Source organism: Lissotriton vulgaris, unplaced genomic scaffold (genome assembly GCF_964263255.1).
Source record: "Lissotriton vulgaris unplaced genomic scaffold, aLisVul1.2 SCAFFOLD_2864, whole genome shotgun sequence".
Taxonomy (NCBI): Eukaryota; Metazoa; Chordata; class Amphibia; order Caudata; family Salamandridae; genus Lissotriton; species Lissotriton vulgaris.
Genome location: NW_028244578.1, coordinates 261,344 through 287,427, shown reverse-complemented (window position 1 = coordinate 287,427; position 26,084 = coordinate 261,344). Strand labels below are relative to the sequence as shown.

The 26,084-nt window shown below is 50.0% G+C and overlaps 1 protein-coding gene across 1 annotated transcript in view; it reads right to left on the bottom strand.

Annotated features, from left to right (window-relative positions):
- Positions 1–20,858: 20,858 nt before the first annotated feature.
- Positions 20,859–26,084, bottom strand: part of LOC147667198 (large neutral amino acids transporter small subunit 3-like) — a 133,444-nt gene continuing 128,218 nt past the window's right edge. Inside the window, exons 4-5 of the mRNA XM_086948858.1 lie at positions 25,224–25,279; positions 20,859–22,855 (exon numbers count right to left, since the gene is read on the bottom strand). Coding sequence (XP_086804984.1) covers positions 22,743–22,855; positions 25,224–25,279 — 169 coding nt within the window. The 3' untranslated portion in view covers positions 20,859–22,742. The remainder of the gene's footprint in view (positions 22,856–25,223; positions 25,280–26,084) is intronic.

Below are 26,084 nucleotides of genomic sequence, written 5' to 3'. Positions count from 1 at the left end.
CAGCACGCCGGGCAGGATGGGGCAGGACGCCGGGCAGGATGGGACAGGATACGGACAGGACGCAGGCAGGATGGGGCAGGATGAGGACAGGACGCCGGGCAGGATGGGACAGGATAAGGACAGGACGCGGGCAGGATGGGGCAGGATGAGGACAGGACGCCGGGCAGGATGGGGCTCGACGCCGGGCAGGATGGGACAAGATACGGACAGGACGCGGGCAGGATGGGGTAGGATGAGGACAGGACGCCGGGCAGGATGGGACAGGATATGGACAGGACGCGGGCAGGATGGGGCAGGATGAGGACAGGACGTCCGGCAGGACGGGGCAGGACGCCGGGCAGGATGAGGACAGGATGGGGCAGGACGCCGGGCAGGATGGGGCAGGACGCTGGACAGGATACGGACAGGACGCGGGCTGGATGGGGCAGGATGAGGACAGGACTCTGGTCAGGATGGGGCAGGACGCCGGGCACGATGGGGCAGGATGTGGACAGGATGGGGCAGGAGGCCGGGCAGGATAGGGCAGGATGAAGACAGGATGGGGCAGGACGCCAGGCAGGATGGGGCAGGATGAGGAAAGGATGGGGCAGGACGCCAGGCAGGATGGGGCAGGATGAGGACAGGACGCCGGGCAGGATGGGGCAGAATGAGGACAGGACGCCGGGCAGGATGGGGCAGGATGCCGGGCAGGATGGGGCAGGATGAGGACAGGATGGGGCAGAACGCCGGGCAGGATGGAGCAGGACGCCGGGCAGGATGGGGCAGGATGAGGACAGGATGGGGCAGGACGCCGGGCAGGATAGGGCAGGATGAGGACAGGATGGGGCCGGACGCCGGACAGGATGGGGCAGGATGAGGACAGGATGGGGCAGTACACCGGGCAGGATGAGGACAGGATGGGGCAGGATAAGGACAGGACGCCGGGCAGGATGGGGCAGGATGAGGACAGGACACCGGGCAGGATGGGGCAGGATGCCGGACCGGATGGGACAGGATGAGGACAGGATGGGGCAGGACGCCGGGCAGGATGGGGCAGGACGCCGGGCAGGATGGGGCAGGATGAGGACAGGATGGGGCAGGACGCCAGCAAGGATGGGGCAGGATGAGGACAGAATGGGGCAGGACGCCGGACAGGATGGGGCAGGATAAGGACAGGATGGGGCAGGACGCCAGGCAGGATGGGGCAGGATGAGGACAGGACGCCGGGCAGGATGGGGCAGGACGCTGGGCAGGATGGGGCAGGATGAGGACAGGATGGGACAGGATGAAGACAGGATGGGGCAGGACGCCAGGCAGGATGAGGACAGGATGGGGCAGGATAAGGACAGGACGCCGGGCAGGATGGGGCAGGATGAGGACAGGACACCGGGCAGGATGGGGCAGGATGCCGGGCAGGATGGGACAGGATGAGGACAGGATGGGGCAGGACGCCGGGCAGGATGGGGCAGGACGCCGGGCAGGATGGGGCAGGATGAGGACAGGATGGGGCAGGACGCCAGCAAGGATGGGGCAGGATGAGGACAGAATGGGGCAGGACGCCGGACAGGATGGGGCAGGATAAGGACAGGATGGGGCAGGACGCCAGGCAGGATGGGGCAGGATGAGGACAGGACGCCGGGCAGGATGGGGCAGGACGCCGGGCAGGATGGGGCAGGATGAGGACAGGATGGGGCAGGACGCCGGGCAGGATGGGGCAGGATAAGGACAGGATGGGGCAGGACGCCGGGCAGGATGGGGCAGGATGAGGACAGGACGGCGGGCAGGATGGTGCAGGACGCCGGGCAGGATGGAGCAGTATGAGGACAGGATGGGGCAGGACGCCGGGCAGGATGGGGCAGGATGAGGACAGGATGGGGCAGGACGAGGACAGGATGGGGCAGGACGCCGGACAGGATGCCAGGCAGGATGGGGCAGGGCGCCGGGCAAGATGGGCAGGGCGCCGGGCAGGATGGGGCAGGATGCCGGGCAGGATGGGGCAGGGCGCCGAGCAGAATGGGCAGGGCGCCGGGCTGGACTGGGCAGGATGGGGCAGGAGGCTGGACAGGATACGGAAAGGACGCGGGCAGGATACGGACAGGATGCTGGACAGGACGCCGGGCAGGATGGGGCAGGATGAGGACAGGATGGGGCAGGACGCCGTGCAGGATGAGGACAGGATGGGGCAGGACGCCGGGCAAGATGGGGCAGGATGAGGACAGGATGGGGCAGGACGCCGGGCAGGATGGGGCAGGATGAGGACAGAACGCCGGGCAGGATGGGGCAGGACGCCGGGCAGGATGGGGCAGGATGAGGACAGGCTGGGGCAGGACGCCAGGCAGGATTGGGCAGGATGAGGACAGGATGGGGCAGGACGCCGGGCAGGATGGGGCAGGATGAGGACAGGACGCCGGGCAGGATGGGGCAGGACGCCGGGCAGGATGAGGCAGGATGAGGACAGGATGGGGCAGGACGCCGGGCAGGATGGGGCAGGATGAGGACAGGATGGGGCAGGACGCCGGGCAGGATGGGGCAGGATGAGGACAGGATGGGGCAGGACGTCAGGCAGGATGGGGCAGGATGAGGACAGGACCCCGGGCAGGGTGGGGCAGGATGAGGACAGGACGCCGGGCAGGATGGGGCTGGACGCCGGGCAGGATGGGGCAGGATCCGGCGTCCTGTCCAGAATCCTGTCCGTATCCTGCCCGCGTCCTGTCCATATCCTGTCCAGCGTCCTGCCCCATCCTGCCTGGCGCCCTGCCCATCCTGCCGGGCGCCCTGCCCCATCCTGCCCGGCATCCTGCCCGGCGCACTGCCCATCCTGCCCGGCGCCTTGCCCCATCCTGCCCGGCATCCTGCCCCATCCTGCCCGGCGTCCTGCCCCATCCTGCCCGGCGTCCTGCCCCATCCTGTCCTCATCCTGCCCCATCCTGCCTGGCGTACTATCAGGTGCGATTGAAACCGGAAGTTGAGAAGGGAGAGCAGGAAGCAGAAAGAGAAAAGGGCCTCTTCTTGGAATGTACGCACCTGGAGCAACTGTTGCACATGTGGGCGGGGGAGGGGCTCTCTGGCCGGAAGCAGGTTCCTGGTCAGTAAATGTTAAAGTCCAGGATGACCCAACACAGGAAACGGCCAGTCCGTCTGCAGGAGCTGCTCTGCGCCCCCTGTCCTGGCATGGATTCATGCGTGGGTGCAAAACTGGCAACACTTTCAGGAACAAAAGATTCACCTCCAGTATATGAATACAAACACATGCAAAGTCAACAGAGCCAGCCGTGGCACCCATGCAGTGTTTTTAGGTCTCGCCTAGGCAGCGCTTGCACTGTCTGTTCGAGACATGCTGTATCTAGGATATGGGCTTCTAAAAACGCCCATCTTTATCATTGGTTCCAGTTTCTCTCGTTTGGAAATGCTGGCTTTTCATTGGTGCACACACTTAGTTGTCCCTCTGTTTGGAGTTTTGTATCCTCCCATTAGGACTGCCCCTCTTACACGTGTTTCTACTGTTCAGGTAGAGAGAACTCTTTTGTTAGTTGGCCTGCCTCTTTGCTCTTTAACAAATGTGTTTTTCTGTTTACTTGTGCAGTGAAACTTCTGGTGCATCATTTGCCTGCCCTCGCTTGACTCCTTTGCTGGCCTGTGGAAAGGCTGGAACTGACGAAGCGAAGGGAGCAGCGTGGTTTGTAGGGTGACACCAGGTGTCTGAGATACCAAGGGCCGGTGGAAAGGCTGGAACTGACGAAGCGAAGGGAGCAGCGTGGTTTGTAGGGTGACGCCAGGTGTCTGAGATACCGAGGGCCAGTGGAAAGGCCGGAACTGATGGAGTAGAGGGAGAGGCGTGGTTTGTAGGGTGACGCCCGGTGTCTGAGATACCAAGGGCCAGTGGAAAGGCCGGAACTGATGGAGTAGAGGGAGAGGCGTGGTTTGTAGGGTGACGCCCGGTGTCTGAGATACCGAGGGCCAGTGGAAAGGCCGGAACTGATGGAGTAGAGGGAGAGGCGTGGTTTGTAGGGTGACACCAGGTGTCTGAGATACCGAGGGCCAGTGGAAAGGCCGGAACTGATGGAGTAGAGGGAGAGGCGTGGTTTGTAGGGTGACGCCCGGTGTCTGAGATACCAAGGGCCAGTGGAAAGGCCGGAACTGATGGAGTAGAGGGAGAGGCGTGGTTTGTAGGGTGACACCAGGTGTCTGAGATACCGAGGGCCAGTGGAAAGGCCGGAACTGATGGAGTAGAGGGAGAGGCGTGGTTTGTAGGGTGACGCCCGGTGTCTGAGATACCAAGGGCCAGTGGAAAGGCCGGAACTGATGGAGTAGAGGGAGAGGCGTGGTTTGTAGGGTGACACCAGGTGTCTGAGATACCGAGGGCCAGTGGAAAGGCCGGAACTGATGGAGTAGAGGGAGAGGCGTGGTTTGTAGGGTGACGCCCGGTGTCTGAGATACCAAGGGCCAGTGGAAAGGCCGGAACTGATGGAGTAGAGGGAGAGGCGTGGTTTGTAGGGTGACACCAGGTGTCTGAGATACCAAGGGCCAGTGGAAAGGCCGGAACTGATGGAGTAGAGGGAGAGGCGTGGTTTGTAGGGTGACGCCCGGTGTCTGAGATACCAAGGGCCAGTGGAAAGGCCGGAACTGATGGAGTAGAGGGAGAGGCGTGGTTTGTAGGGTGACACCAGGTGTCTGAGATACCGAGGGCCAGTGGAAAGGCCGGAACTGATGGAGTAGAGGGAGAGGCGTGGTTTGTAGGGTGACGCCCGGTGTCTGAGATACCAAGGGCCAGTGGAAAGGCCGGAACTGATGGAGTAGAGGGAGAGGCGTGGTTTGTAGGGTGACACCAGGTGTCTGAGATACCGAGGGCCAGTGGAAAGGCCGGAACTGATGGAGTAGAGGGAGAGGCGTGGTTTGTAGGGTGACGCCCGGTGTCTGAGATACCAAGGGCCAGTGGAAAGGCCGGAACTGATGGAGTAGAGGGAGAGGCGTGGTTTGTAGGGTGACACCAGGTGTCTGAGATACCAAGGGCCAGTGGAAAGGCCGGAACTGATGGAGTAGAGGGAGAGGCGTGGTTTGTAGGGTGACGCCCGGTGTCTGAGATACCAAGGGCCAGTGGAAAGGCCGGAACTGATGGAGTAGAGGGAGAGGCGTGGTTTGTAGGGTGACACCAGGTGTCTGAGATACCGAGGGCCAGTGGAAAGGCCGGAACTGATGGAGTAGAGGGAGAGGCGTGGTTTGTAGGGTGACGCCCGGTGTCTGAGATACCAAGGGCCAGTGGAAAGGCCGGAACTGATGGAGTAGAGGGAGAGGCGTGGTTTGTAGGGTGACACCAGGTGTCTGAGATACCGAGGGCCAGTGGAAAGGCCGGAACTGATGGAGTAGAGGGAGCGGCGTGGTTTGTAGGGTGACGCCCGGTGTCTGAGATACCAAGGGCCGGTGGAAAGGCCGGAACTGATGGAGTAGAGGGAGCGGCGTGGTTTGTAGGGTGACGCCCGGTGTCTGAGATACCAAGGGCCGGTGGAAAGGCCGGAACTGATGGAGTAGAGGGAGAGGCGTGGTTTGTAGGGTGACGCCCGGTGTCTGAGATACCAAGGGCCAGTGGAAAGGCCGGAACTGATGGAGTAGAGGGAGAGGCGTGGTTTGTAGGGTGACACCAGGTGTCTGAGATACCGAGGGCCAGTGGAAAGGCCGGAACTGATGGAGTAGAGGGAGCGGCGTGGTTTGTAGGGTGACGCCCGGTGTCTGAGATACCAAGGGCCGGTGGAAAGGCCGGAACTGATGGAGTAGAGGGAGCGGCGTGGTTTGTAGGGTGACGCCCGGTGTCTGAGATACCAAGGGCCGGTGGAAAGGCCGGAACTGATGGAGTAGAGGGAGAGGCGTGGTTTGTAGGGTGACGCCCGGTGTCTGAAATACCAAGGGCCAGTGGAAAGGCCGGAACTGATGGAGTAGAGGGAGAGGCGTGGTTTGTAGGGTGACACCAGGTGTCTGAGATACCGAGGGCCAGTGGAAAGGCCGGAACTGATGGAGTAGAGGGAGAGGCGTGGTTTGTAGGGTGACGCCCGGTGTCTGAGATACCAAGGGCCGGTGGAAAGGCCGGAACTGATGGAGTAGAGGGAGCGGCGTGGTTTGTAGGGTGACGCCCGGTGTCTGAGATACCAAGGGCCGGTGGAAAGGCCGGAACTGACAGAGTTGAGGGAGGGGCGTGGTTTGTGGGGTGACACCGAGTGTCTGTAGGGAGTGGCGTGATTCGTAGGGTGACACTGGGTGTCCGCAGGGAGTGGCGTGGTTCATAGGGTGACAGACCGGTGTCCGTAGGGAGCGGCGTGGTTTGTAAGGTGACTTCGGGTGTCCGTAGGGAGCGGCGTTGTTCGTAGGGTGACACAGGGTGTCCGTAGGGACTGGCGTGGTTCATAGGGTGACACCGGGTGTCCGTAGGGAGCGGGGTGGTTCGTAGGGTGACATCGGGTGTCCATAGAAAGTGAAGTGATTCGTAGGGTGACACCGGGTGTCCGTAGAAGCGATGTGATTCGTAGGGTGACACCGGGTGTCAGTAGGCAGCAGTGTTGTTTGCAGGGTGACACCGGGTGTCCGTAGGGAGCGGCGTGGTTCGTAGGGTGACCCTGGGTGTCCGTAGGAAGCGGCATGGTTCATAAGGTGACACCGGGTGTCCGTAGAAAGCGCCATGGTTCGTAGGGTGACATCGGGTGTTCGGAGGGAGCGGCACGGTTCATAAAGTGACACCGGGTGTCCATAGAAAGCGGCGTGGTTCGTAGGGTGACACCGGGTGTCCATAGGGAGCGGCGTAGTTTGTAGGGGGATGCCGGGTGTCTGAGATACTGAGGGCCTGTGTTCAATAGTAGTGTGCACACGTGGCACAATAGTTTGAATTGAGTCCTTTTTTCCACGGACAGCCAAGGGAGCCCGTGCAAGGCTCAGATGTGGATGCGAGTTTGGGCGGTCTTAGGAGAAGCATAGCGGCAGCACTTAGGCCTAACTGTAGTGTCTTGAGTGCGCCCTTAGTAATACCCAGTGCAGGATGTTGCAGTAATCCAATCTTGAGAGGGTCAGAGCCTGTGTGACTTTTCTTTGTGCCGGGCTCGGAAGGCACCCCAGAATCTCCCGCCACTAGTGAACGGGCGTCATGGAGATCTTCTCTCCAGCCAGATGCCCAGATTCTTAACAGCTGGCACTAAGTAGGCCAGGTCCTAAGATGCTCCACCCACAGGTGAGGCCCCCACATATGAGGCCCCAACAGAGGACGCTCCACAGAGGAGACCCCCACAGAGGAGGGCCCCACAGATGGGGCCCCCACAGATGAGGCCCTCACAGATGAGGCTCCCACAGAGGAGGCCCCCACAGAGGAGGGCCCCAAAGATGGGGCCCCCACAGATGAGTCCTTCACAGATGGGGCCCCCACATATGAGGCCCTCACAGGTGAGGCTCCCACAGAGGAGGCCCCCACAGAGTAGGGCCCCAGAAATGGAGCCCCGAGAATGAGACCCGTCCCTACCATCAGGATCTCGGTTTTGTCACTGTTCAACCCGAGGTGGTTATATTCATCCAGCCGGATATAAAAGACACCCTCCTTCAGGCTCCGGGGTTATGCAGCTAATAACCAGGGCCTTGGTGTGACGTCACACACTTGGAAAAGGCTCTTAAGGAAGAGCTAGAAAGCCCTGGTACTTCTTATTGTGGGAAAAAAAATCACAAATGTCAACCTTGCCTGTGGCATTTCGCCGTGTGACGCGGATAACCTGATTTGTCACATGCTCTTTACCAACGTCTCTAGAGCCACGAGTCCCCCTCTGGGTCTTTTAGGAGCTACCGTTCAAGCCCTGCAGGTACCGGTGCGCTCTCATGCTTGAACTTAACTTAAGTTTGTCTTAAGTTTAATTTAAGATAAAATCGTAAATTTAAGACAAAATTGTAATTTAAGACAAAATCTTAGCTTAAGACAAAATCCTATTTTGTCTAAAGTTACAATTTTATCTTAAGTTAAACTTAAGACTACAATTTTATCTTAAGTTAAACTTTAGACAAACTTAAGTTAAGTTTAACTTAAGACAAAATCCTAATTTAAGACAAAATTTTCATTTAAGACTACTAAGGGGCATATGTAGGTAGGCGTTTGGGATTCGCAAACGGTGCTTTGGTAGGTCGGTGCATATTAGCAAAATAAGGAATCGCAAAAATTGTGATTCCTTATTTTGCTCAAGCATTTAAGGAATCGTAATTTTGCGATTCCTTAAATGCTATGTAGGAGTGAATTTTAAAATGCGATTGGGGCTTAAGGAATCGCAAAATACCACCTACTCCAAGTAGATGGTATTTTGCGATTTCCTTTCAAAATGCATTTTTTTTTTAATTCAAAGAGCCATGTGGCGCACAGACATGCCCTTAGGGCATGTATGTGCGCCACATGTACTTCAAGGCACATTCCAGGGGTGCAAAAGGTGTCCTTTGGACACCCTGGCACCCTTGGAATTGCGATTCTCAAATTGCAATTTTCTCATAGTAAATCGCAATTTGAGAAAGTATCCCCATTCATTCCTATGGGCCTCTTAGCCCATAGGAATGAATGGGACACTCATTCCTTAATGGCAATTCGCAATTTGCTTATCGCAATTAAGGAATGTTAGAGATTCGCAAAAAAATTGCGAATTATTACCTACATTCCATTTTGCTATTCTCAAATAGCTATTCCTTAAAAATCGCTATTTGGGAATCGCAAAATGGAAATTACCTACATATGCCCCTAAATTCCTTCTGTGAATACCAAAAGTAGTAAATTTATGATTTTTTCTTAAGTTAGTTCTGTGAATCGGCCCCTATGTGCGGAACTTCAAGACTTTCTTTATCGCGTCCGTGGCATTCTGGCGATTTGTTCTTGATAATTAGTCAGTTATTTCTAATTTCTTCAATAATAAAATCGTAAAGGTGTATGACACATTTTCTGTCCCTGTTGCGACAGAGAAGCCAGAATCCTCTCTGGCCTCTGTACGGGCTCAGTCGCCTTCCTGTTCTCAACCAATCACGCAACAGGAGGCATTGGCAGAGATTGAAAAATGTAAATCAGGGGCACCGGATGACCCTTGCCCACTCAAACTGTGGAAAAAGATCTCACCTTTTGTGATAGAAACTCTCATTCACATTTGGAACACCTCTCTCGAGACTGGAATTTTTCCTGATTGCTGGAAACATGCTACACTGCTTCCGTTGAAAAATAAACCAAATGAAGCCACAGTTGATTTTAACAATCTCAGGCCAATCTCACTCTTACCGGCACCGGGGAAAATGCTAGAGAAGCTAGTACAACGTCGTCTGACTTGCTTTATTGAAAGCAATGCTATTCTGCATGAAACATAGTCAGACTTTCGGCCTGGTTTCAGCACCGAGACTGCCCTTATAGAGGTGGCAGAATCAGTTAGATGGGCACTAGATTCAGGGGCATCAGCAATGCTGGTGCTCCTGGATCGATCTGCAGCTTTTGTCACGGTCGATCATGACATGCTGCTTCAGAGACTGGAAAGCATTGGCCTGAGCGAGAAGATGTGTGCCTGGGTGCAGTCCTATCTGAGCGCCGGCTCGCAGAAAGTCACCTGACATCCGTTTTTGTCCAAACCAAAACCTCTTTGGTGTGGTGTTCCCCAGGGCTCTGCCCTAATCCCTTTGCTTGTTAATGTTTATCTAGCCCCTCTTTTTACTTTAATAGCCAACTGGGGGGTCAAAGCGATTTCATACGCTGATGACACACAGCTGGTCTTTTCTTACCGAAAAACGACAGAGGAGGCCTTCGGTAATTTTAAGGGCTGTCTTCGTGACATCGCCATTTGGATGAACACGAACAAATTAAAACTAAATAAAACTGAAGTGATTTTCTTGGGTAGGGGCCGCTGCCTTCGCCCAATCTCTGGTGGCCTACTGAAATGGGGCCTCTGCCCTCCCCCAGTACCAGTGCTAAAAATCTGGGGGTGAGATGGGATGATTCCCTCTCCTTCTCTGCGCATATCCAACAGGTAGAGGCGGGATGCTTTACTAAACTTAGAAATCTTCGTAAGTTCTTGGACCCATTGCCTGAAGATTGTCGTAAATTAGTAGTCCATGCCACTGTAACATCTAAGTTGGACGACGCAAATGGTCTATATCTCGGGCTACCTAAGCACGCGACCCAGCGATTACAGATTGTGCAGAATGCGGCTGTGAGGCTGATTAAACATATTCCTTTTAGACAGCATGTCTCCCCGCATCTGCGCAGTCTACATTGGTTACCTGTGGAAAGCAGGATTGAATTTAAGGCCCTGACTTTGGCCTATCGGGCACTGCAGAGTAAGTGCCCAAATTATCTTAAATTAAGATTCTCCCGCTACAAGCAGGTACGGCTTCTGCGCTCGAACACGCTGAACCTGCTCTCTGTCCCCCGATTCGCGAAGGCTCGCCTCGGGGGCAGAACCCTCTCAGCAAGAACTGCAAAACTGTGGAGTGTGCTTCCACTTTCTATTCGCAATGCAATTTCAGAGCCCGTCTTCAGGAAACAGCTAAAGACATGGCTTTTTAATAAGTAATCTTTTTTTTTTGTTTTTTACTACTTAGTTTAGCTTGTTGCTGACTAAGCGCCTGGAGGTAGCTGTCTACGCTTTATAAACTTAATTATTATTATTATTATTACAAGAAAAAAATACTTGAGCATTTCTCCTTAAGTAAATGGTTAAGCAGCGCAGTCTCAACAGTGGAACCCGCAACAGCCTTTGTGAATTTCGTCTCTGCCTTCATTACGGCACTGCTGGAAGCCTTTTTAATAGTGAATGTTAGTATGCCACTTAAAGGTCTGAAATCGCAACTATTTTAATTGTGTGGTGTTACATGTGTTCCAGGCACGCCTACATAAATTGAAGGGTTAATAAATGCCCCAACATCGAATTCGCAGCAGACTGTACACCGTCATAAGGAGAGCGTCGCCCATTGGCGGTAGCAGTCACCCCTCCCCCTCTCACCCCGCCCCCACTATTTCGCCAGAAGAGCAGCCATGTGTAAACGGATCTGCGCCCCATGAGGCCTGCAGGCTGCAATGTCGTCACGACCATGAAACCAGTGAAAGTTCAGAGAGAATAAAACTATAGTTATGCACCGCAACAATTAAGGCATTAGTAGTGAAGGTCTTAATTATAGCAGTGCATAATTATAGTTTTCTCTTCTCCTAAATTTCACTGGTGTCTTGATCGTCGTAATGTAGCAGGGCCCTAGGCCCTCATGCGCTCATAATGATGATACGGGTACGATATAAAGGGTTTTGTAGCGCGCTCTATTACTAAAATAGTATCCTGGCGTGAATACAGTTAGTTAGTTGGTAGAACTGGCCCAGAGCACTTGCGCCCGGCCCCTTTTATTGTCAGGGTCACATGTCCAGAGATGCCTGTGGTGGATGGGTGTGGGGTGTAAGCCAGCCCCCGGGGAGTGGCTGGTGACAAAACAACTAGACCAGTGATCAGGAGATCACTATAGTTGTGAGAATATAGCCCCTCAATTTTATATCCGCATCTGATCCATCTGCATATTTTGCGATTAAAAAACAAAAGTCCTGTTAGACAGCGTCCAATGTCTACAGAACATCTTACGCTGCTCAAACAAGAAGTTCTATCATTGCTGCAAAAAGACGCAACAGAAGTAGTTCCATGACAACACCAAGGGACAGGGGTTTACGTGACATGTTTTCCAACTTAACGTCTTAATAAAAATGAGCATGCTGTAGACTGCGTGTCGTTACAATGCGCACTGCTCTTCCAATAACAAGCAGTGGGGGAGAAGGTGGCAGCTCCGCGCTGATATGCAAAACCAAACAAAAGCAGGCGGCTGCCACATTCATGCAAGTACAGGGGTGGGGCGAAAATGAACCTGTCCAGAGCCCTCCGGGCCGCGTGGACTGCTGTTAAAAACAAGATTAAGTAAAGACTTGAAATGTAGCAGGAAGAACATGGCTACCTTAACGCACTCGAACCTGGCCATACTACAATAAATGGTGGCATGCAACGGACCGGCGAAAGGCGCGTTCCTTCAAATAAGAAGCAGGCGGGAGGAGGAGGCAGCCAAGGAGACGAGCGAGCTTAAGCAATTTAGAAGCATATGGGTGCCATTAATAAATAAATAAAGGTGCACGGCCAGCGGCGGCCATGCAGCTAAAGCCCAAAACAACATAAGCCAGCACCGCATGCATCACCCTGGTAAAAAAAACTTCACAAACAAATATTTCTTTTTTAAAAAGCCCCCCATGCCGCGCTTTCACTTTAAAGGTGGCCACGCCCCTTTCTTTAGATGTGTCTCGTATTATTGAGATTAACAATAAGCAGATTACGGTGAGAAGCATCCAAAGAAAGGGGTGTAGCCACCATTACAGCGAAAGTGCGTCACGGTGTGCTTTAAAACGATAACAGATTACTTTATTAGAGTGAATACAGTGAGCCTGCATAAAGAAAGGCCCGGGCCCCAAAGCGTGCCCCGCAGGTTATAGAAAAGCAGTTGCGGAGAGCATGCAGGAGAAACTCATGTGCGCACAGAATTAAAAAAAACCACAGCATATAACGACTAACCCTGGGCAATGAACTCCGCTCCGCTAGCAGAACTTGCAGAGATTTGATAACTACGCATTTCATTGAAAACACAGAATTCATACAAGAATTCCCACTCCCCTACGCAATAGAGTCACCCATTGCACCCACAACCCTTTGGTAAATCAACTTTACCTTTACATACTAATGAGCATATAACCAATTCACAGAAGTGAACTTTGAAAAACATCAGGCAAAGAGAGGTGATGATTTTGGGTTCACCCCTAACCTAGGGAAGGGCAAGCAGATGTCTTGAATACAAAGAGCACACCATGCTGAACGATTCAGTGGTGGTCCCATCCTCCTAGGACCACCCCAAGCAAAGTTATGGACCAAAATACAATGGCAACCTAAGGCCCCGCAAAGCATTATGGGGCGAGTTTCTAGAGTTTAGTGAATATCATTGTATTAGCTCTCAGCTGAGCCGGGAGAGCCTGCCCCTTGAGGAGTGTTTTGATGTTGGATACTATAATATTCCCTGAACTCTAGAATATCGTCCATAATGCTTTGCAGGGCCTTTGGTTGGGATCGTATTTTTGCCCATAACTGTGCTTTCGGTGGTCCTAGGAGGATGGGACCACCACCGAATCATTTCTGCAGGATGTGCTCTTTGTGTTCAAGGCATCTGCTTGGTCCTCTCCCTAGGTTAGGAAGGACCCCAAAATCATCACGTTTCTCACTGCTTGCTATTTTTCATTTTCACTTTTGTGGGATGATTGTGCATTTTAGCATGTAAAGATTGAATTATGTATTGTTTATCTAAAGGTACTGCTTGCTATATTTTCATTTTTGTGAGATGGTTATATGTATTTTAGCATGCAAAAGTACTTTTTTTTACTGAAGGTATGTGAGATTTCTGTTTAAAACTTTTATTAGTACACAACGGAATTCATACAAAAACTCGGAATAGGTTACTGTATCCACATTCCATTGATAAAACAATTTTACTGTTACATGTTACAAAGCATGTAACCAATTAACAAAAGTGCGCTTTGAAAAATATCAGTCAATGAGAGAGATGATGATTTTGGGGTCCCCCTAACCTGGGGGGAGGGCAAGCAGGTGCCTTGAACACAAAGAGCATATTATACCGAAGGCCCTGCAAAGCATTATGGGACGAGATTCTAGAGTTTAGTGAATATTATAGTATTAGCTCTCAGCTGAGCCCGAGAGCCTGCCCCTTGAGGAATGTTTTGATATTGGATACTATAATATTCACTGCACTCTAGAATATCGTCCCATAATGCTTTGCAGGGCCTTTGGTTGGGATCGTATTTTTGCCCATACCTGTGCTTGGGGTGGTCTTAGGAGGATGGGACCACCACCCAATCGTTCTGCACGATATGCTCTTTTCGTTCAAGGCATCTGCTTGGTCCTCCCCCTAGGTTAGGGAGGACCCCAAAATCACCATCTCTCTCGCTGCTTGCTGTATTTTCATTTTCGTGAGATGATTATATGCATTTTAGCATGTGATTTCAGAGTTACTAGTCGTTTATGTTTTATTAATTGTGGTGAGAGGAATGGAGTTGCAGCATGGAATTCATGGAGTTTTTGCCAACTACGCCGATTCTTAGTAACAACACAAGTAAAAGGGCAAGTTCTCATAGAAGGTTACAAATGTAGAAAAGGGGGTACTAAGGAGGGACTAGCCTATTAACGAATCAGAAGCCAACATTTACAAGGCAACTAAAAATATGGGTGCCGAGGGGGCGGAGCTTCATGTCCATACCTGAATGCAGCATGTCTCGAAGAGACAGCGCAAGCGCTGCCTAGGCGAGACTTAATAAAGTAGTGCTTGAAAAGCAAGCAGTAGAAGTGGAAATGCCAGCCAATCAAAGCAACACTGAACATGCAATTCTAGTAGGAAGGACAACAACAAGACTGACTAGCCAAGTCATGAATAAGAAGCAACATAATGGGAGCGAGGGGAAGGCCAACCAATGGGGAAGCAATGGGCGGGGTCCAAGCCACAACATGCCTCGCAAAAGATCGCGCCTGCGTGGTCTTGCAGGATCTACCTAAAATGAAAACTATGGCTTAAAGTATTGCATTTCTAAAGGTGGTGCTGTGTTATGAAAAGGGCTTTAAAGATTATAACTGAGTTTGAGCAAAAGCAAATTCATTCTTTTTCATTGGCTCTGTGCAGCCCCCCCTCACCCCCCCCCCCCTCCCCACCCCTCCCGTCTCACAGAGGGTCAGTGCAGAGCCCTAATCAGCAGTTCAGCAGCCAAGGAAAGGATGGGAGAAACCTCAGACTGGTAAAAATCCAAACTGTTGATTACACTCCACCACGTGCACCTCACGTGCGCCTCGCGTGAGCCTCACGTGCGCCTCGCGTGCTGTGGGTCATTACTCAGTTCCAGACTCGCCATGGGGTGCTCGAACCCCCTTCGTATCTCGGTGGGAGAAGGCACAGGCTGCAGCACTGTTATCTGTGCCCAACGTTCGAGAGTTTACTTTTATTTCTTTTCCCTCCCTCGTTAGTGCTCACAGCGCTTGTCTAAGCGCTAGGATCCCTGCTGTCACCTCGGTAGTGCGAGTCCTTTATTGCGACTTAAAGTGGTCACAATTGGTTAATAATATTATTAATAATAGTATTAAGATTCACTGGCTTCACAGATTAGGAGGAGCATCACATGTTGGGAAGGGGACATTTTCATAGTACAGAGAAGAGATGTTATCATAGTACAGAGGGGGATATTCTCATAGTACAGAGAGGGATATTCTCACGGGACAGAGGGAGATATTCTCATAGTACAGAGAGGGATATTCTCATAGTACAGAGGGAGATATTCTCATAGTACAGAGAGGGATATTCTCATAGTACAGAGAGGGATATTCTCATAGTACAGAGAGGGATATTCTCATAGTACAGAGGGGGATATTCTCATAGTACAGAGGGGGATATTCTCATAGTACAGAGGGGGATATTCTCATAGTACAGAGAGGGATATTCTCACGGGACAGAGGGGGATATTCTCATAGTGCAGAGAGGGATATTCTCATAGTACAGAGGGAGATATTCTCATAGTACAGAGAGGGATATTCTCATAGTACAGAGGGGGATATTCTCATAGTACAGAGAGGGATATTCTCATAGTACAGAGGGGGATATTCTCATAGTGCAGAGAGGGATATTCTCATAGTGCAGAGAGGGATATTCTCATAGTACAGAGAGGGATATTCTCATAGTACAGAGGGGGATATTTTCATAGTACAGAGAGGGATATTCTCATAGTACAGAGGGGGATATTCTCATAGTACAGAGAGGGATATTCCCATAGTACAGAGAGGGATATTCTCATAGTACAGAGGGGGATATTCTCATAGTACAGAGAGGCATATTCCCATAGTACAGAGGGGGATATTCTCATAGTACAGAGGGGGATATTCTCATAGTACAGAGAGGGATATTCTCATAGTACAGAGAGGGATATTCTCATAGTACAGAGGGGGATATTCTCATAGTAGAGAGAGGGATATTCTCATAGTACAGAGAGGGATATTCTCATAGTACAGAGGGGGATATTCTCTCATAGTACAGAGGGGGATATTCTCATAGTACAGAGGGGGATATTCTCATAGTACAGAGGGGGATATTCTCATAGTACAGAGGGGGATATTCTCATAGTACAGGGAGGGATATTCTCATAGTACAGAGGGAGATATTCTCATAGTACAGAGAGGGATATTCTCATAGTACAGAGAGGGATATTCTCATAGTACAGAGGGGGATATTCTCATAGTACAGAGAGGGAAATTCTCATAGTACAGAGGGGGATATTCTCATAGTACAGAGGGGGATATTCTCACGGACAGAGGGGGATATTCTCATAGTACAGAGGGGGATATTCTCATTGTACAGAGAGGGATATTCTCATAGTACAGAGAGGGATATTCTCATAGTACAGAGGGGGATATTCTCACGGACAGAGGGGGATATTCTCATAGTACAGAGAGGGATATTCTCATAGTACAGAGGGGGATATTCTCATTGTACAGAGAAGGATATTCTCATAGTACAGAGGGGGGTATTCTCATAGTACAGAGAGGGATATTCTCATAGTACAGAGGGGGATATTCTCATAGTACAGAGAGGGATATTCTCATAGTACAGAGAGGGATATGCTCTCAGGGTGGAGGGGGATATTCTCATAGTACAGAGAGGGATATTCTCATAGTACAGAGGGGGATATTCTCATAGTACAGAGAGGGATATTCTCATAGTACAGAGGGGGATAATCTCATAGTACAGAGATGGATATTCTCTCAGGGTGGAGGGGGATATTCTCATAGTACAGAGAGGGATATTCTCATAGTACAGAGGGGGATATTCTCATAGTACAGAGAGGGATGTGCTCATAGTACAGAGGGGGATATTCTCATAGTACAGAGGGGGATATTCTCATAGTACAGAGAGGGATGTTCTCATAGTACAAAGGGGGATATTCTCATAGTACAGAGGGGGATATTCTTATAGTACAGAGAGGGATGTTCTCATAGTACAGAGGGGGATATTCTCATAGTACCGAGGGGGATATTCTCATAGTACAGAGGGGAATAATTCTCATAGTACAGAGAGGGATATTCTCATAGTACAGAGAGGGATGTTCTCATAGAACAGAGAGGGATGTTCTCATAGTACAGAGGGGGATATTCTCATAGTACAGAGGGGGATATTCTCATAGTACAGAGAGGAATGTTCTCAGAGTACAGAGGGGGATATTATCATAGTACAAAGGGGGATATTCTCATAGTACAGAGAGGAATGTTCTCATAGTACAGAGGGGGATATTCTCATAGTACAGAGGGGGATATTCTCATAGTACAGAGGGGGATATTCTCATAGTACAGAGAGGGATGTTCTCATAGTACAGAGGGGGATATTCTCATAGTACAGAGGGGGATATTCTCATAGTACAGAGAGGAATGTTCTCATAGTACAGAGGGGGATATTCTCATAGTACAGAGGGGGATATTCTCATAGTACAGAGAGGGATGTTCTCATAGTACAGAGGGGGATATTCTCATAGTACAGAGGGGGATATTCTCATAGTACAGAGAGGGATGTTCTCATAGTACAGAGGGGGATATTCCCATAGTACAGAGAGGGATATTCTCATAGTACAGAGGGGGATATCCTCATAGTACAGAGAGGGATGTTCTCATAGTACAGAGGGGGATATTCTCATAGTACAGAGGGGGATATTCTCATAGTACAGAGAGGGATGTTCTCATAGTACAGAGGGGGATATTCTCTTAGTACAGAGGGGGGTATTCTCATAGTATAGAGGGGGATATTCTCATAGTACAGAGGGGGATATTCTCATAGTACAGAGAGGGATGTTCTCATAGGGGCCCTAAGCACTGGCCTCAGCAAATGGGTCCCCTGCCGATTCCATCCACCAAGGCTCGCAACCTGGGAGTTACATTTGATAACCAACTGTCCATGAAGCAGCATGTTGTGAAAGTCTCAGCCACCTGTACTAACATCATGCGGTGGCTGAGAAAAATAGCATGGATGCTTCCGCCAGACACCCAAAGAACTGTGGTCCAGGCTTTAGTAACCTCCAGGCTAGATTACGGCAACGTACTCCTCCTTGGGGCTAGCAAGGAGGTTATACGTAAACTACAGGTGGTGCAAAACATGGCAGCTCGCCTGCTCTGCAACCTGCCTAGAACTGCCTCTGCCACTGTTTCCCTGCGCAGCCTTCACTGGCTGCGCATCGAATCAAGAGCAAAATTCAAAGCCCTCTGCTATATGCACCGGATCAAAACAGGCAACTCCCCCCCCCCTACCTCTCCAGTCTAGTTCACCCGTACTGTCCAGTTCGTACCCTCAGATCCTCCTCTCTTGGCACCTTCTCCGTGCCCCGTTTCAAACGCACCAGAGCTGGTGGTCGCTCCTTTTCTTATCTGGCGCCATCACTCTGGAACACACTCCCCATCTCTTTGCGCTTTGAATCTTGCTATCTGAAATTCAGGAAAGGCCTGAAAACCTGGCTTTTCTCTGTCTAATCGTCTCCCACCTTGTCTCTCTGCCTCTTTTTCTCTGTTAGCGCCGGGAAACCCTAGGGTATCTGTGCGCTTTACAAACTCAAATATAATAATAATAATAATAGTACAGAGAGGGATATTCTCATAGTACAGAGGGGGATATTCTCATAGTACAGAGAGGGGTATTCTCTTAGTACACTCATAGTACAGAGGGGAATATTCTCATAGTACAGAGGGGGATGTTCTCTTAGTACAGAGGGGGATATTCTCAGAGTACAGAGGGGGATATTCTCATAGTACAGAGGGGGATATTCTCATAGTACAGAGGGGGATATTCTCATAGTACAGAGGGGGATATTCTCATAGTACAGAGAGGGATGTTCTCATAGTACAGAGGGGGATATTCTCATAGTACAGAGGGGGATATTCTCATAGTACAGAGAGGAATGTTCTCATAGTACAGAGGGGGATATTCTCATAGTACAGAGAGGGATATTGTCATGGAACAGAGGGGGTTATTGTCATAGTACAGAGGGGGATATTCTCATAGTACAGAGGGGGATATTCTCATAGTACAGAGGGGGATATTCTTTCTAGTACAGAGGGGGATATTCTCATAGTACAGAGGGGGATATTCTCATTGTACAGAGAGGGATATTCTCACAGTACAGAGGGGGATATTCTTATAGTACAGAGAGGGATATTCTCATAGTACAGAGAGGGATATTCTCTTAGTACAGAGGGGGGTATTCTCATAGTACAGAGGGGGATGTTCTCATAGTACAGAGGGGGATATTCTCATAGTACAGAGAGGGATATTCTCATAGTACAGAGGGGGAAATTCTCATAGTACAGAGAGGGATGTTCTCATATTACAGAGGGGGATATTCTCATAGTACAGAGGGGGATATTCTCATAGTACAGAGAGGGATGTTCTCATAGTACAGAGGGGGATATTGTCATAGTACAGAGAAGAGATGTTATCAATCCTAGTACAGAGGGGGATATTCTCATAGTACAGAGAAGAGATATTCTCAGAGTAAAGAGTGGAATATTCTCATAGTACAGAGAAGAGATATTCTCAGAGTAAAGAGGGGGTTATTCTCATAGTACAGAGAAGAGCTGTTATCATATTACAGAGGGGGATATTCTCAGACTAGAGAGAGGGATATTCTCACACTACAGAGGGGGATATTCTCATAGTACAGCGAAGAGATATTCTCAGAGTACAGAGGGGGATATTTTCATAGTACAGAGAAGAGATGGTATCATAGTACAGAGGGGGATATAATCTCATAGTACAGAGGAGGATATTCTCATAGTACAGAGGGGGATATTCTCAGAGTACAGAGGGGGATATTCTCATAGTACAGAGAACAGATATTCTCATAGTACAGAGGGGAATATTCTCATAGTACAGAGAACAGATATTCTCATAGTACAGAGGGGAATATTCTCAGAGTACAAAGGTGGATATTCTCAGAGTAGAGAGGGGGATATTCACATAGTACAGAGGGGATATTCTCATAGTACAGAGGGGGATATTCTCAGAGTACAGAGGTAGATATTCTCATAGTACAGAGATGGGATATTCTCAGAGTACAGAGGGGGATATTCTCATGGTACAGAGAGGGATATTCTCATAGTACAGAGAGGGATATTCTCATATTACAGAGGGGGATATTCTCATAGTACGGAGAGGGATGTTCTCATAGTACAGAGGGGGATATTCTCATATTACAGGGAGGGATATTCTCACGGGACAGAGGGGGATATTCTCATAGTACAGAGAGGGATATTCTCATAGTACAGAGAGGGTCATTCTCATAGTACAGAGGGGGATATTCTCATAGTACACAGAGGGATATTCTCACGGGACAGAGTGGGATATTCTCATAGTACAGACGGGGATATTTTCATAGTACAGAGGGGGATATTCTCATAGTATAGAGAAGAGATGTTATCATAGTACAGAGAGGGATATTCTCATAGTACAGAGGGGGATATGCTCATAGTACAGAGAAGAGATATTCTCATAGTACCAAGGGGATATTCTCATAGTACAGAGGGAGATATTCTAATAGTACAGCGAGGGATATTCTCATAGTACAGAGGGAGATATTCTCATAGTACAGAGAAGGATATTTTTATAGTACCGAGGGGGATATTCTCATAGTATAGCGGGGGATATTCTCATAGTACAGAGAAGAGATGTTATCATAGTACAGAGAGGGATATTCTCACAGCACAGAGGGGGATATTCTCATAGTACAGAGGGGGATATTCTAATAGTACAGCGGGGGGTATTTTCATAGTACAGAGGGGGATATTCCCATAGTACAGAGGGGGATATTCTCATAGTACATAGGGCGATATTCTCATAGTACAGCGGGGGATATTTCCATAGTACAGAGGGGGATATTCTCATAATACAGAGGGGGATATTCTCATAGTACAGAGGGGGATATTCTCATGGTTCAGAGGGGGATATTCTCATAGTACAGAGGGGGATATTGTCATAGTACAGAGAAGAGATGTTATCAATCATAGTACAGAGGGGGATATTCTCATAGTACAGAGAAGAGATATTCTCAGAGTAAAGAGGGGAATATTCTCATAGTACAGAGAAGAGATATTCTCAGAGTAAAGAGGGGGTTATTCTCATAGTACAGAGAAGAGCTGTTATCATATTACAGAGGGGGATATTCTCAGACTAGAGAGAGGGATATTCTCACACTACAGAGGGGGATATTCTCATAGTACAGCGAAGAGATATTCTCAGAGTACAGAGGGGGATATTTTCATAGTACAGAGAAGAGATGTTATCATAGTACAGAGGGGGATATAATCTCATAGTACAGAGAAGAGATGTTATCATAGAACAGAGGGGGATATTTTCATAGTACAGAGGAGGATATTCTCATAGTACAGAGGGGGATATTCTCATAGTACAGAGAACAGATATTCTCATAGTACAGAGGGGAATATTCTCAGAGTACAAAGGTGGATATTCTCAGAGTAGAGAGGGGGATATTCACATAGTACAGAGGGGATATTCTCATAGTACAGAGGGGATATTCTCATAGTACAGAGGGGGATATTCTCATAGTACAGAGAAGGGATATTCTCAGACTAGAGAGAGGGATATTCTCACACTAACGAGGGGGATATTTTCATAGTACAGCGAAGAGATATTCTCAGAGTACAGAGGGGGATATTTTCATAGTACAGCGAAGAGATATTCTCAGAGTACAGAGGGGGATATTCTCATAGTACAGAGAGGGATATTCTCAGACTAGAGAGAGGGATATTCTCACACTACAGAGGGGGATATTCTCATAGTACAGCGAAGAGATATTCTCAGAGTACAGAGGGGGATATTTTCATAGTACAGCAAAGAGATATTCTCAGAGTACAGAGGGGGATATTTTCATAGTACAGAGAAGAGATGTTATCATTGTACAGAGGGGGATATAATCCCATAGTACAGAGAAGAGATGTTATCACAGAACAGAGGGGGATATTTTCATAGTACATAGGAGGATATTTCCATAGTACAGAGGGTGATATTCTCAGAGTACAGAGGGGGATATTCTCAGAGTAGAGAGGGGGATATTCTCATAGTACAGAGGGGGATATTCTCAGAGTACAAAGGTTGATATTCTCAGAGTAGAGAGGGGGATATTCTCATAGTACAGAGAAGAGATATCCTCATAGTAGGGAGGGGAATATTCACATAGTACAGAGGGGATATTCTCATAGTACAGAGGGGGATATTCGCATAGTACAGAGAAGAGATGTAATCATAGTACAGAGGGGGATATTCTCAGACTCCAGAGGGGGATATGAGTACAGAGGGGGATATTTTCAGAGTACAGAGGGGGATATGAGTACAGAGGGGGATATCCTCCCTAAATGGAATAAAGGGAAAAGTATTGATGATGTCATCTCAGACTACAGTGTAGGAACATATCCCTGGCTTTCAGGAATCAGATCTTTGGGCAGTAGGCAAAGAACACTCCTGCCCGCTGTAGGTGCTTTGCACTTTTGTAGAGCTCTTAGGCTGCTAATAAACACATTTCTTGCCTGAAGACTTCCACCCTTAAAGGGGACTCCTTTTCTTGAGCGTCCCCTCACACTCCGTCTGCACTCACTCACATCTCCAGTGCTGATAGGTAGGACGACTCACGCACAATAAAATGAGTACAAAATAAAACTCACAGTGAGGGAAGTGAAGGTGAGGCAGATCCCTCCGAAGCCGTTGAAAGAGAGGGCCAGGAAGATGATTGGAGCGAGAACTGCAAGAGAGAAAGATGTATGAGGGTTCAAGGACTCAACTGGTAGAGAGTCACATGCTATGGTAGAGAACTACAGGAGCGAGAGAAGTGTGAGGGCACAGAGAATCTACAGCAAGAGAGGCAGGCTGAGGGAGAAAACTGCAGGAGACAGAGAAGTGTGAGGGCACAGAGAATCTACAGCCAGAGAGGCAGGCTGGGGGAGAAAACTGCAGGAGAGAGAGAAGTATGGGGGTACAGAGAATCTACAGAAAGAGAGGCAGGCTGAGGGAGAAAACTGCAGGAGACAGAGAAGTGTGAGGGTACAGAGAATCTACAGCGGGAGAGGCATGCTGTTGGAGAAAACTGCAGGAGACAGAGAAGTGTGAGGGCACAGAGAATCTACAGCCAGAGAGGCAGGCTGGGGGAGAAAACTGCAAGAGAGCGAGAAGTATGAGGGTACAGAGAATCTACAGAAAGAGAGGCAGGCTGTGGGAGAAAACTGACTCCAGGAGAGAGAGAAGTGTGAGGGCACAGAGAATCTACAGCCAGAGAGGCAGGCTGTGGGGGAGAACTGCAGGAGACAGAGAAGTGTGAGGGCACAGAGAATCTACAGAAAGAGAGGCAGGCTGTGGGAGAAAACTGCAGGAGACAGAGAAGTGTGAGGTTACAGCGGGAGAGGCAGACTGTGGCAGAAAGCTGTAGGAGACAGAGAAGTGTGAGGGTACAGAGAATCTACAGCCAAAGAGGCAGGCTGTGAGAGAAAACTGCAGGAGACAGAGAAGTGTGAGGACACAGAGAATCTGCAGCCAGAGAGGCAGGATGTGAGACAAAACTGCAGGAGACAGAGAAGTGTGAGGGCACAGAGAATCTACAGCAAGAGAGGCAGGCTGAGGGAGAAAACTGCAGGAGACAGAGAAGTGTGAGGGCACACAGAATCTACAGCCCGAGAGGCAGGCTGGGGGAGAAAACTGCAGGAGAAAGAGAAGTATGAGGGTACAGAGAATTTACAGAAAGAGAGGCAAGCTGTGGGAGAAAACTGACTCCAGGAGAGAGAGAAATGTGAGGGCACAGAGAATCTACAGTCAGAGAGGCAGGCTGTGAGAGAAAACTGCAGGAGACAGAGAAGTGTGAGGGCACAGAGAATCTACAGCCAGAGAGGCAAGCTTTGGGAGAAAACTGACTCCATGAGAGAGAGAAGTGTGAGGGTACAGAGAATCTACAGCCAGAGAGGCAGGCTGTGAGAGAAAACTGCAGGAGACAGAGAAGTGTGAGGGCACAGAGAATCTACAGCCAGAGAGGCAAGCTGTGGGAGAAAACTGACTCCAGGAGAGAGAGAAGTGTGAGGGTACAGAGAATCTACAGCCAGAGATGCAGGCTGTGAGAGAAAACTGCAGGAGACAGAGAAGTGTGAGGGCACAGAGAATCTACAGCCAGAGAGGCAAGCTGTGGGAGAAAACTGACTCCAGGAGAGAGGGAACTGTGAGGGTACAGAGAATCTACAGCCAGAGAGGCAGGCTGTGAGAGAAAACTGCAGGAGACAGAGAAGTGTGAGGGCACAGAGAATCTACAGCCAGAGAGGGAGGCTGTGGTTGACAACAACAGGAGATAGAGAAGTGTGAGGGCACAGGGAATCTACAGCCAGATAGGCAGGCTGTGAGAGAAAACTGCAGGAGACAGAGAGGTGTGAGGGCACAGAGAATCTACAGCCAGAGAGACACCAACTGTAGGAGGGAACTGAAGTGAAGGAAGAGGTGTGAGGGTACAAGAAATGAACAGCAAGAGAGACGTCAACTATAGGAGTGGGCTTAGGTAGAGGAAGGTGTGTGGAAGCTTCGGGTATCAACAGGGACAGACAGGCTGTGGTAGAGAACTGCAAGAGAGTAAGAAGTGTGAGGGCTCGAGGAATCAACAGCGAAAGAGAGACACTGACTAAAGGAGAGAATTCAAGGGGAGGAAGGTGTGGAGGGCACAAGGAATCCACAGTGAGAGAGAGAGGGGCAGTGGGTGAGAACTGAAAGAGGAAGAGATCTGTGAAGGGGCAAGGAGTGAACACCAGGAGGGATACAGAGTGAGAGAGAACTCGAGGTGCAGGAGATGTGTGAGGGTGCAAGGAATTAACAGCCAGGGAGACAGAGGTCGTAGGAGGCAAGTGCTGAAAAAAGATGAGTGACAGAAACACGAACCAATAGAGAGAGTCAGGGGGGGTAGAAGGAATGAAAAAATAAGACGAGGTGAAGAGATGGGAAGGGGGTCAATGGACGGGGAGGGTGATGAGGGGAAAGGGAAAGGAGCAGACGGATGAAAGAGGAGAGACAGAGGCAGAGAAGGGGGAGGGATACTCCTGCACTGAGGGGGGGGGTGCACAGGCTCAGCGACCTCTCTTACTCACCCAGGGGGTCGTAGGCAGCGAGGGCCATCAGCGCACAGGAGAGGGCGAAGCTGGCGCTGTGGAGAGAGAGAAACAGCATGAGTGGTCAGCAGGCGCTTCAGGGGTCTCGGGGCGCTAGGGGTTGTCTCGAGAGGGCATGTCACTCTTCCTGTCACTGGGTGGCTCAGGCAGCTCTCTGCCATGGAGGGACAATCCCCTCTCTGTCAGTACCTGGGAGAGCCTCTCTCATCTGAAGAGTCGCCTGAGATTCAAGGGTTTTATGTGCTTCAAACATGGGCAGTGTCTGTCTGAACCCTTCGCGAGACACCAGCTCAATGCACTGCCCTCATACTTTCAATCCACACAGTGAACGTTGTTAGAGCAGGGGGAGGCAGTTTGTTGCACATGTGTCTCTTCTAAAAGTTCCAACCATTGGGTCAGTTGTAATCTGATTGAAGAGAGTAGGCCTGGGCGGTGAACTTCGCTGCGTTCGCGGGGTTTGTGGAGTTTTTTGCGTTCCACCCTCCGCAGAGCTGGCGGAGTGCATAAAACTCTGCTTCGCGAAGTGCAGCGGAGTTTTTTCCCCGCTCGTGATTCGCGAACAGTAAGTTCGCAAACAGTAAGCTTGCGAGCTTGAGCTGCCGCTCGGGTAGAATTTCTACCCGAGCAGCAGAAATACCTGCACACACTGCAGTTCGTACTGCACTCCGCCACTCGCGGAACTTTGCTGAGTTTTTTTGTAACTGAACTCCGCAAACTGCGCCCAGGCCTAGAAGAGAGACGACTCCTCGGATATGCAGAAAGAGCATGGAGACACACGCCCTCCTTGGCCAACCTCATATCCCTTCCACAAAGACGCAGTGCCTAAAATAGGCACATGAG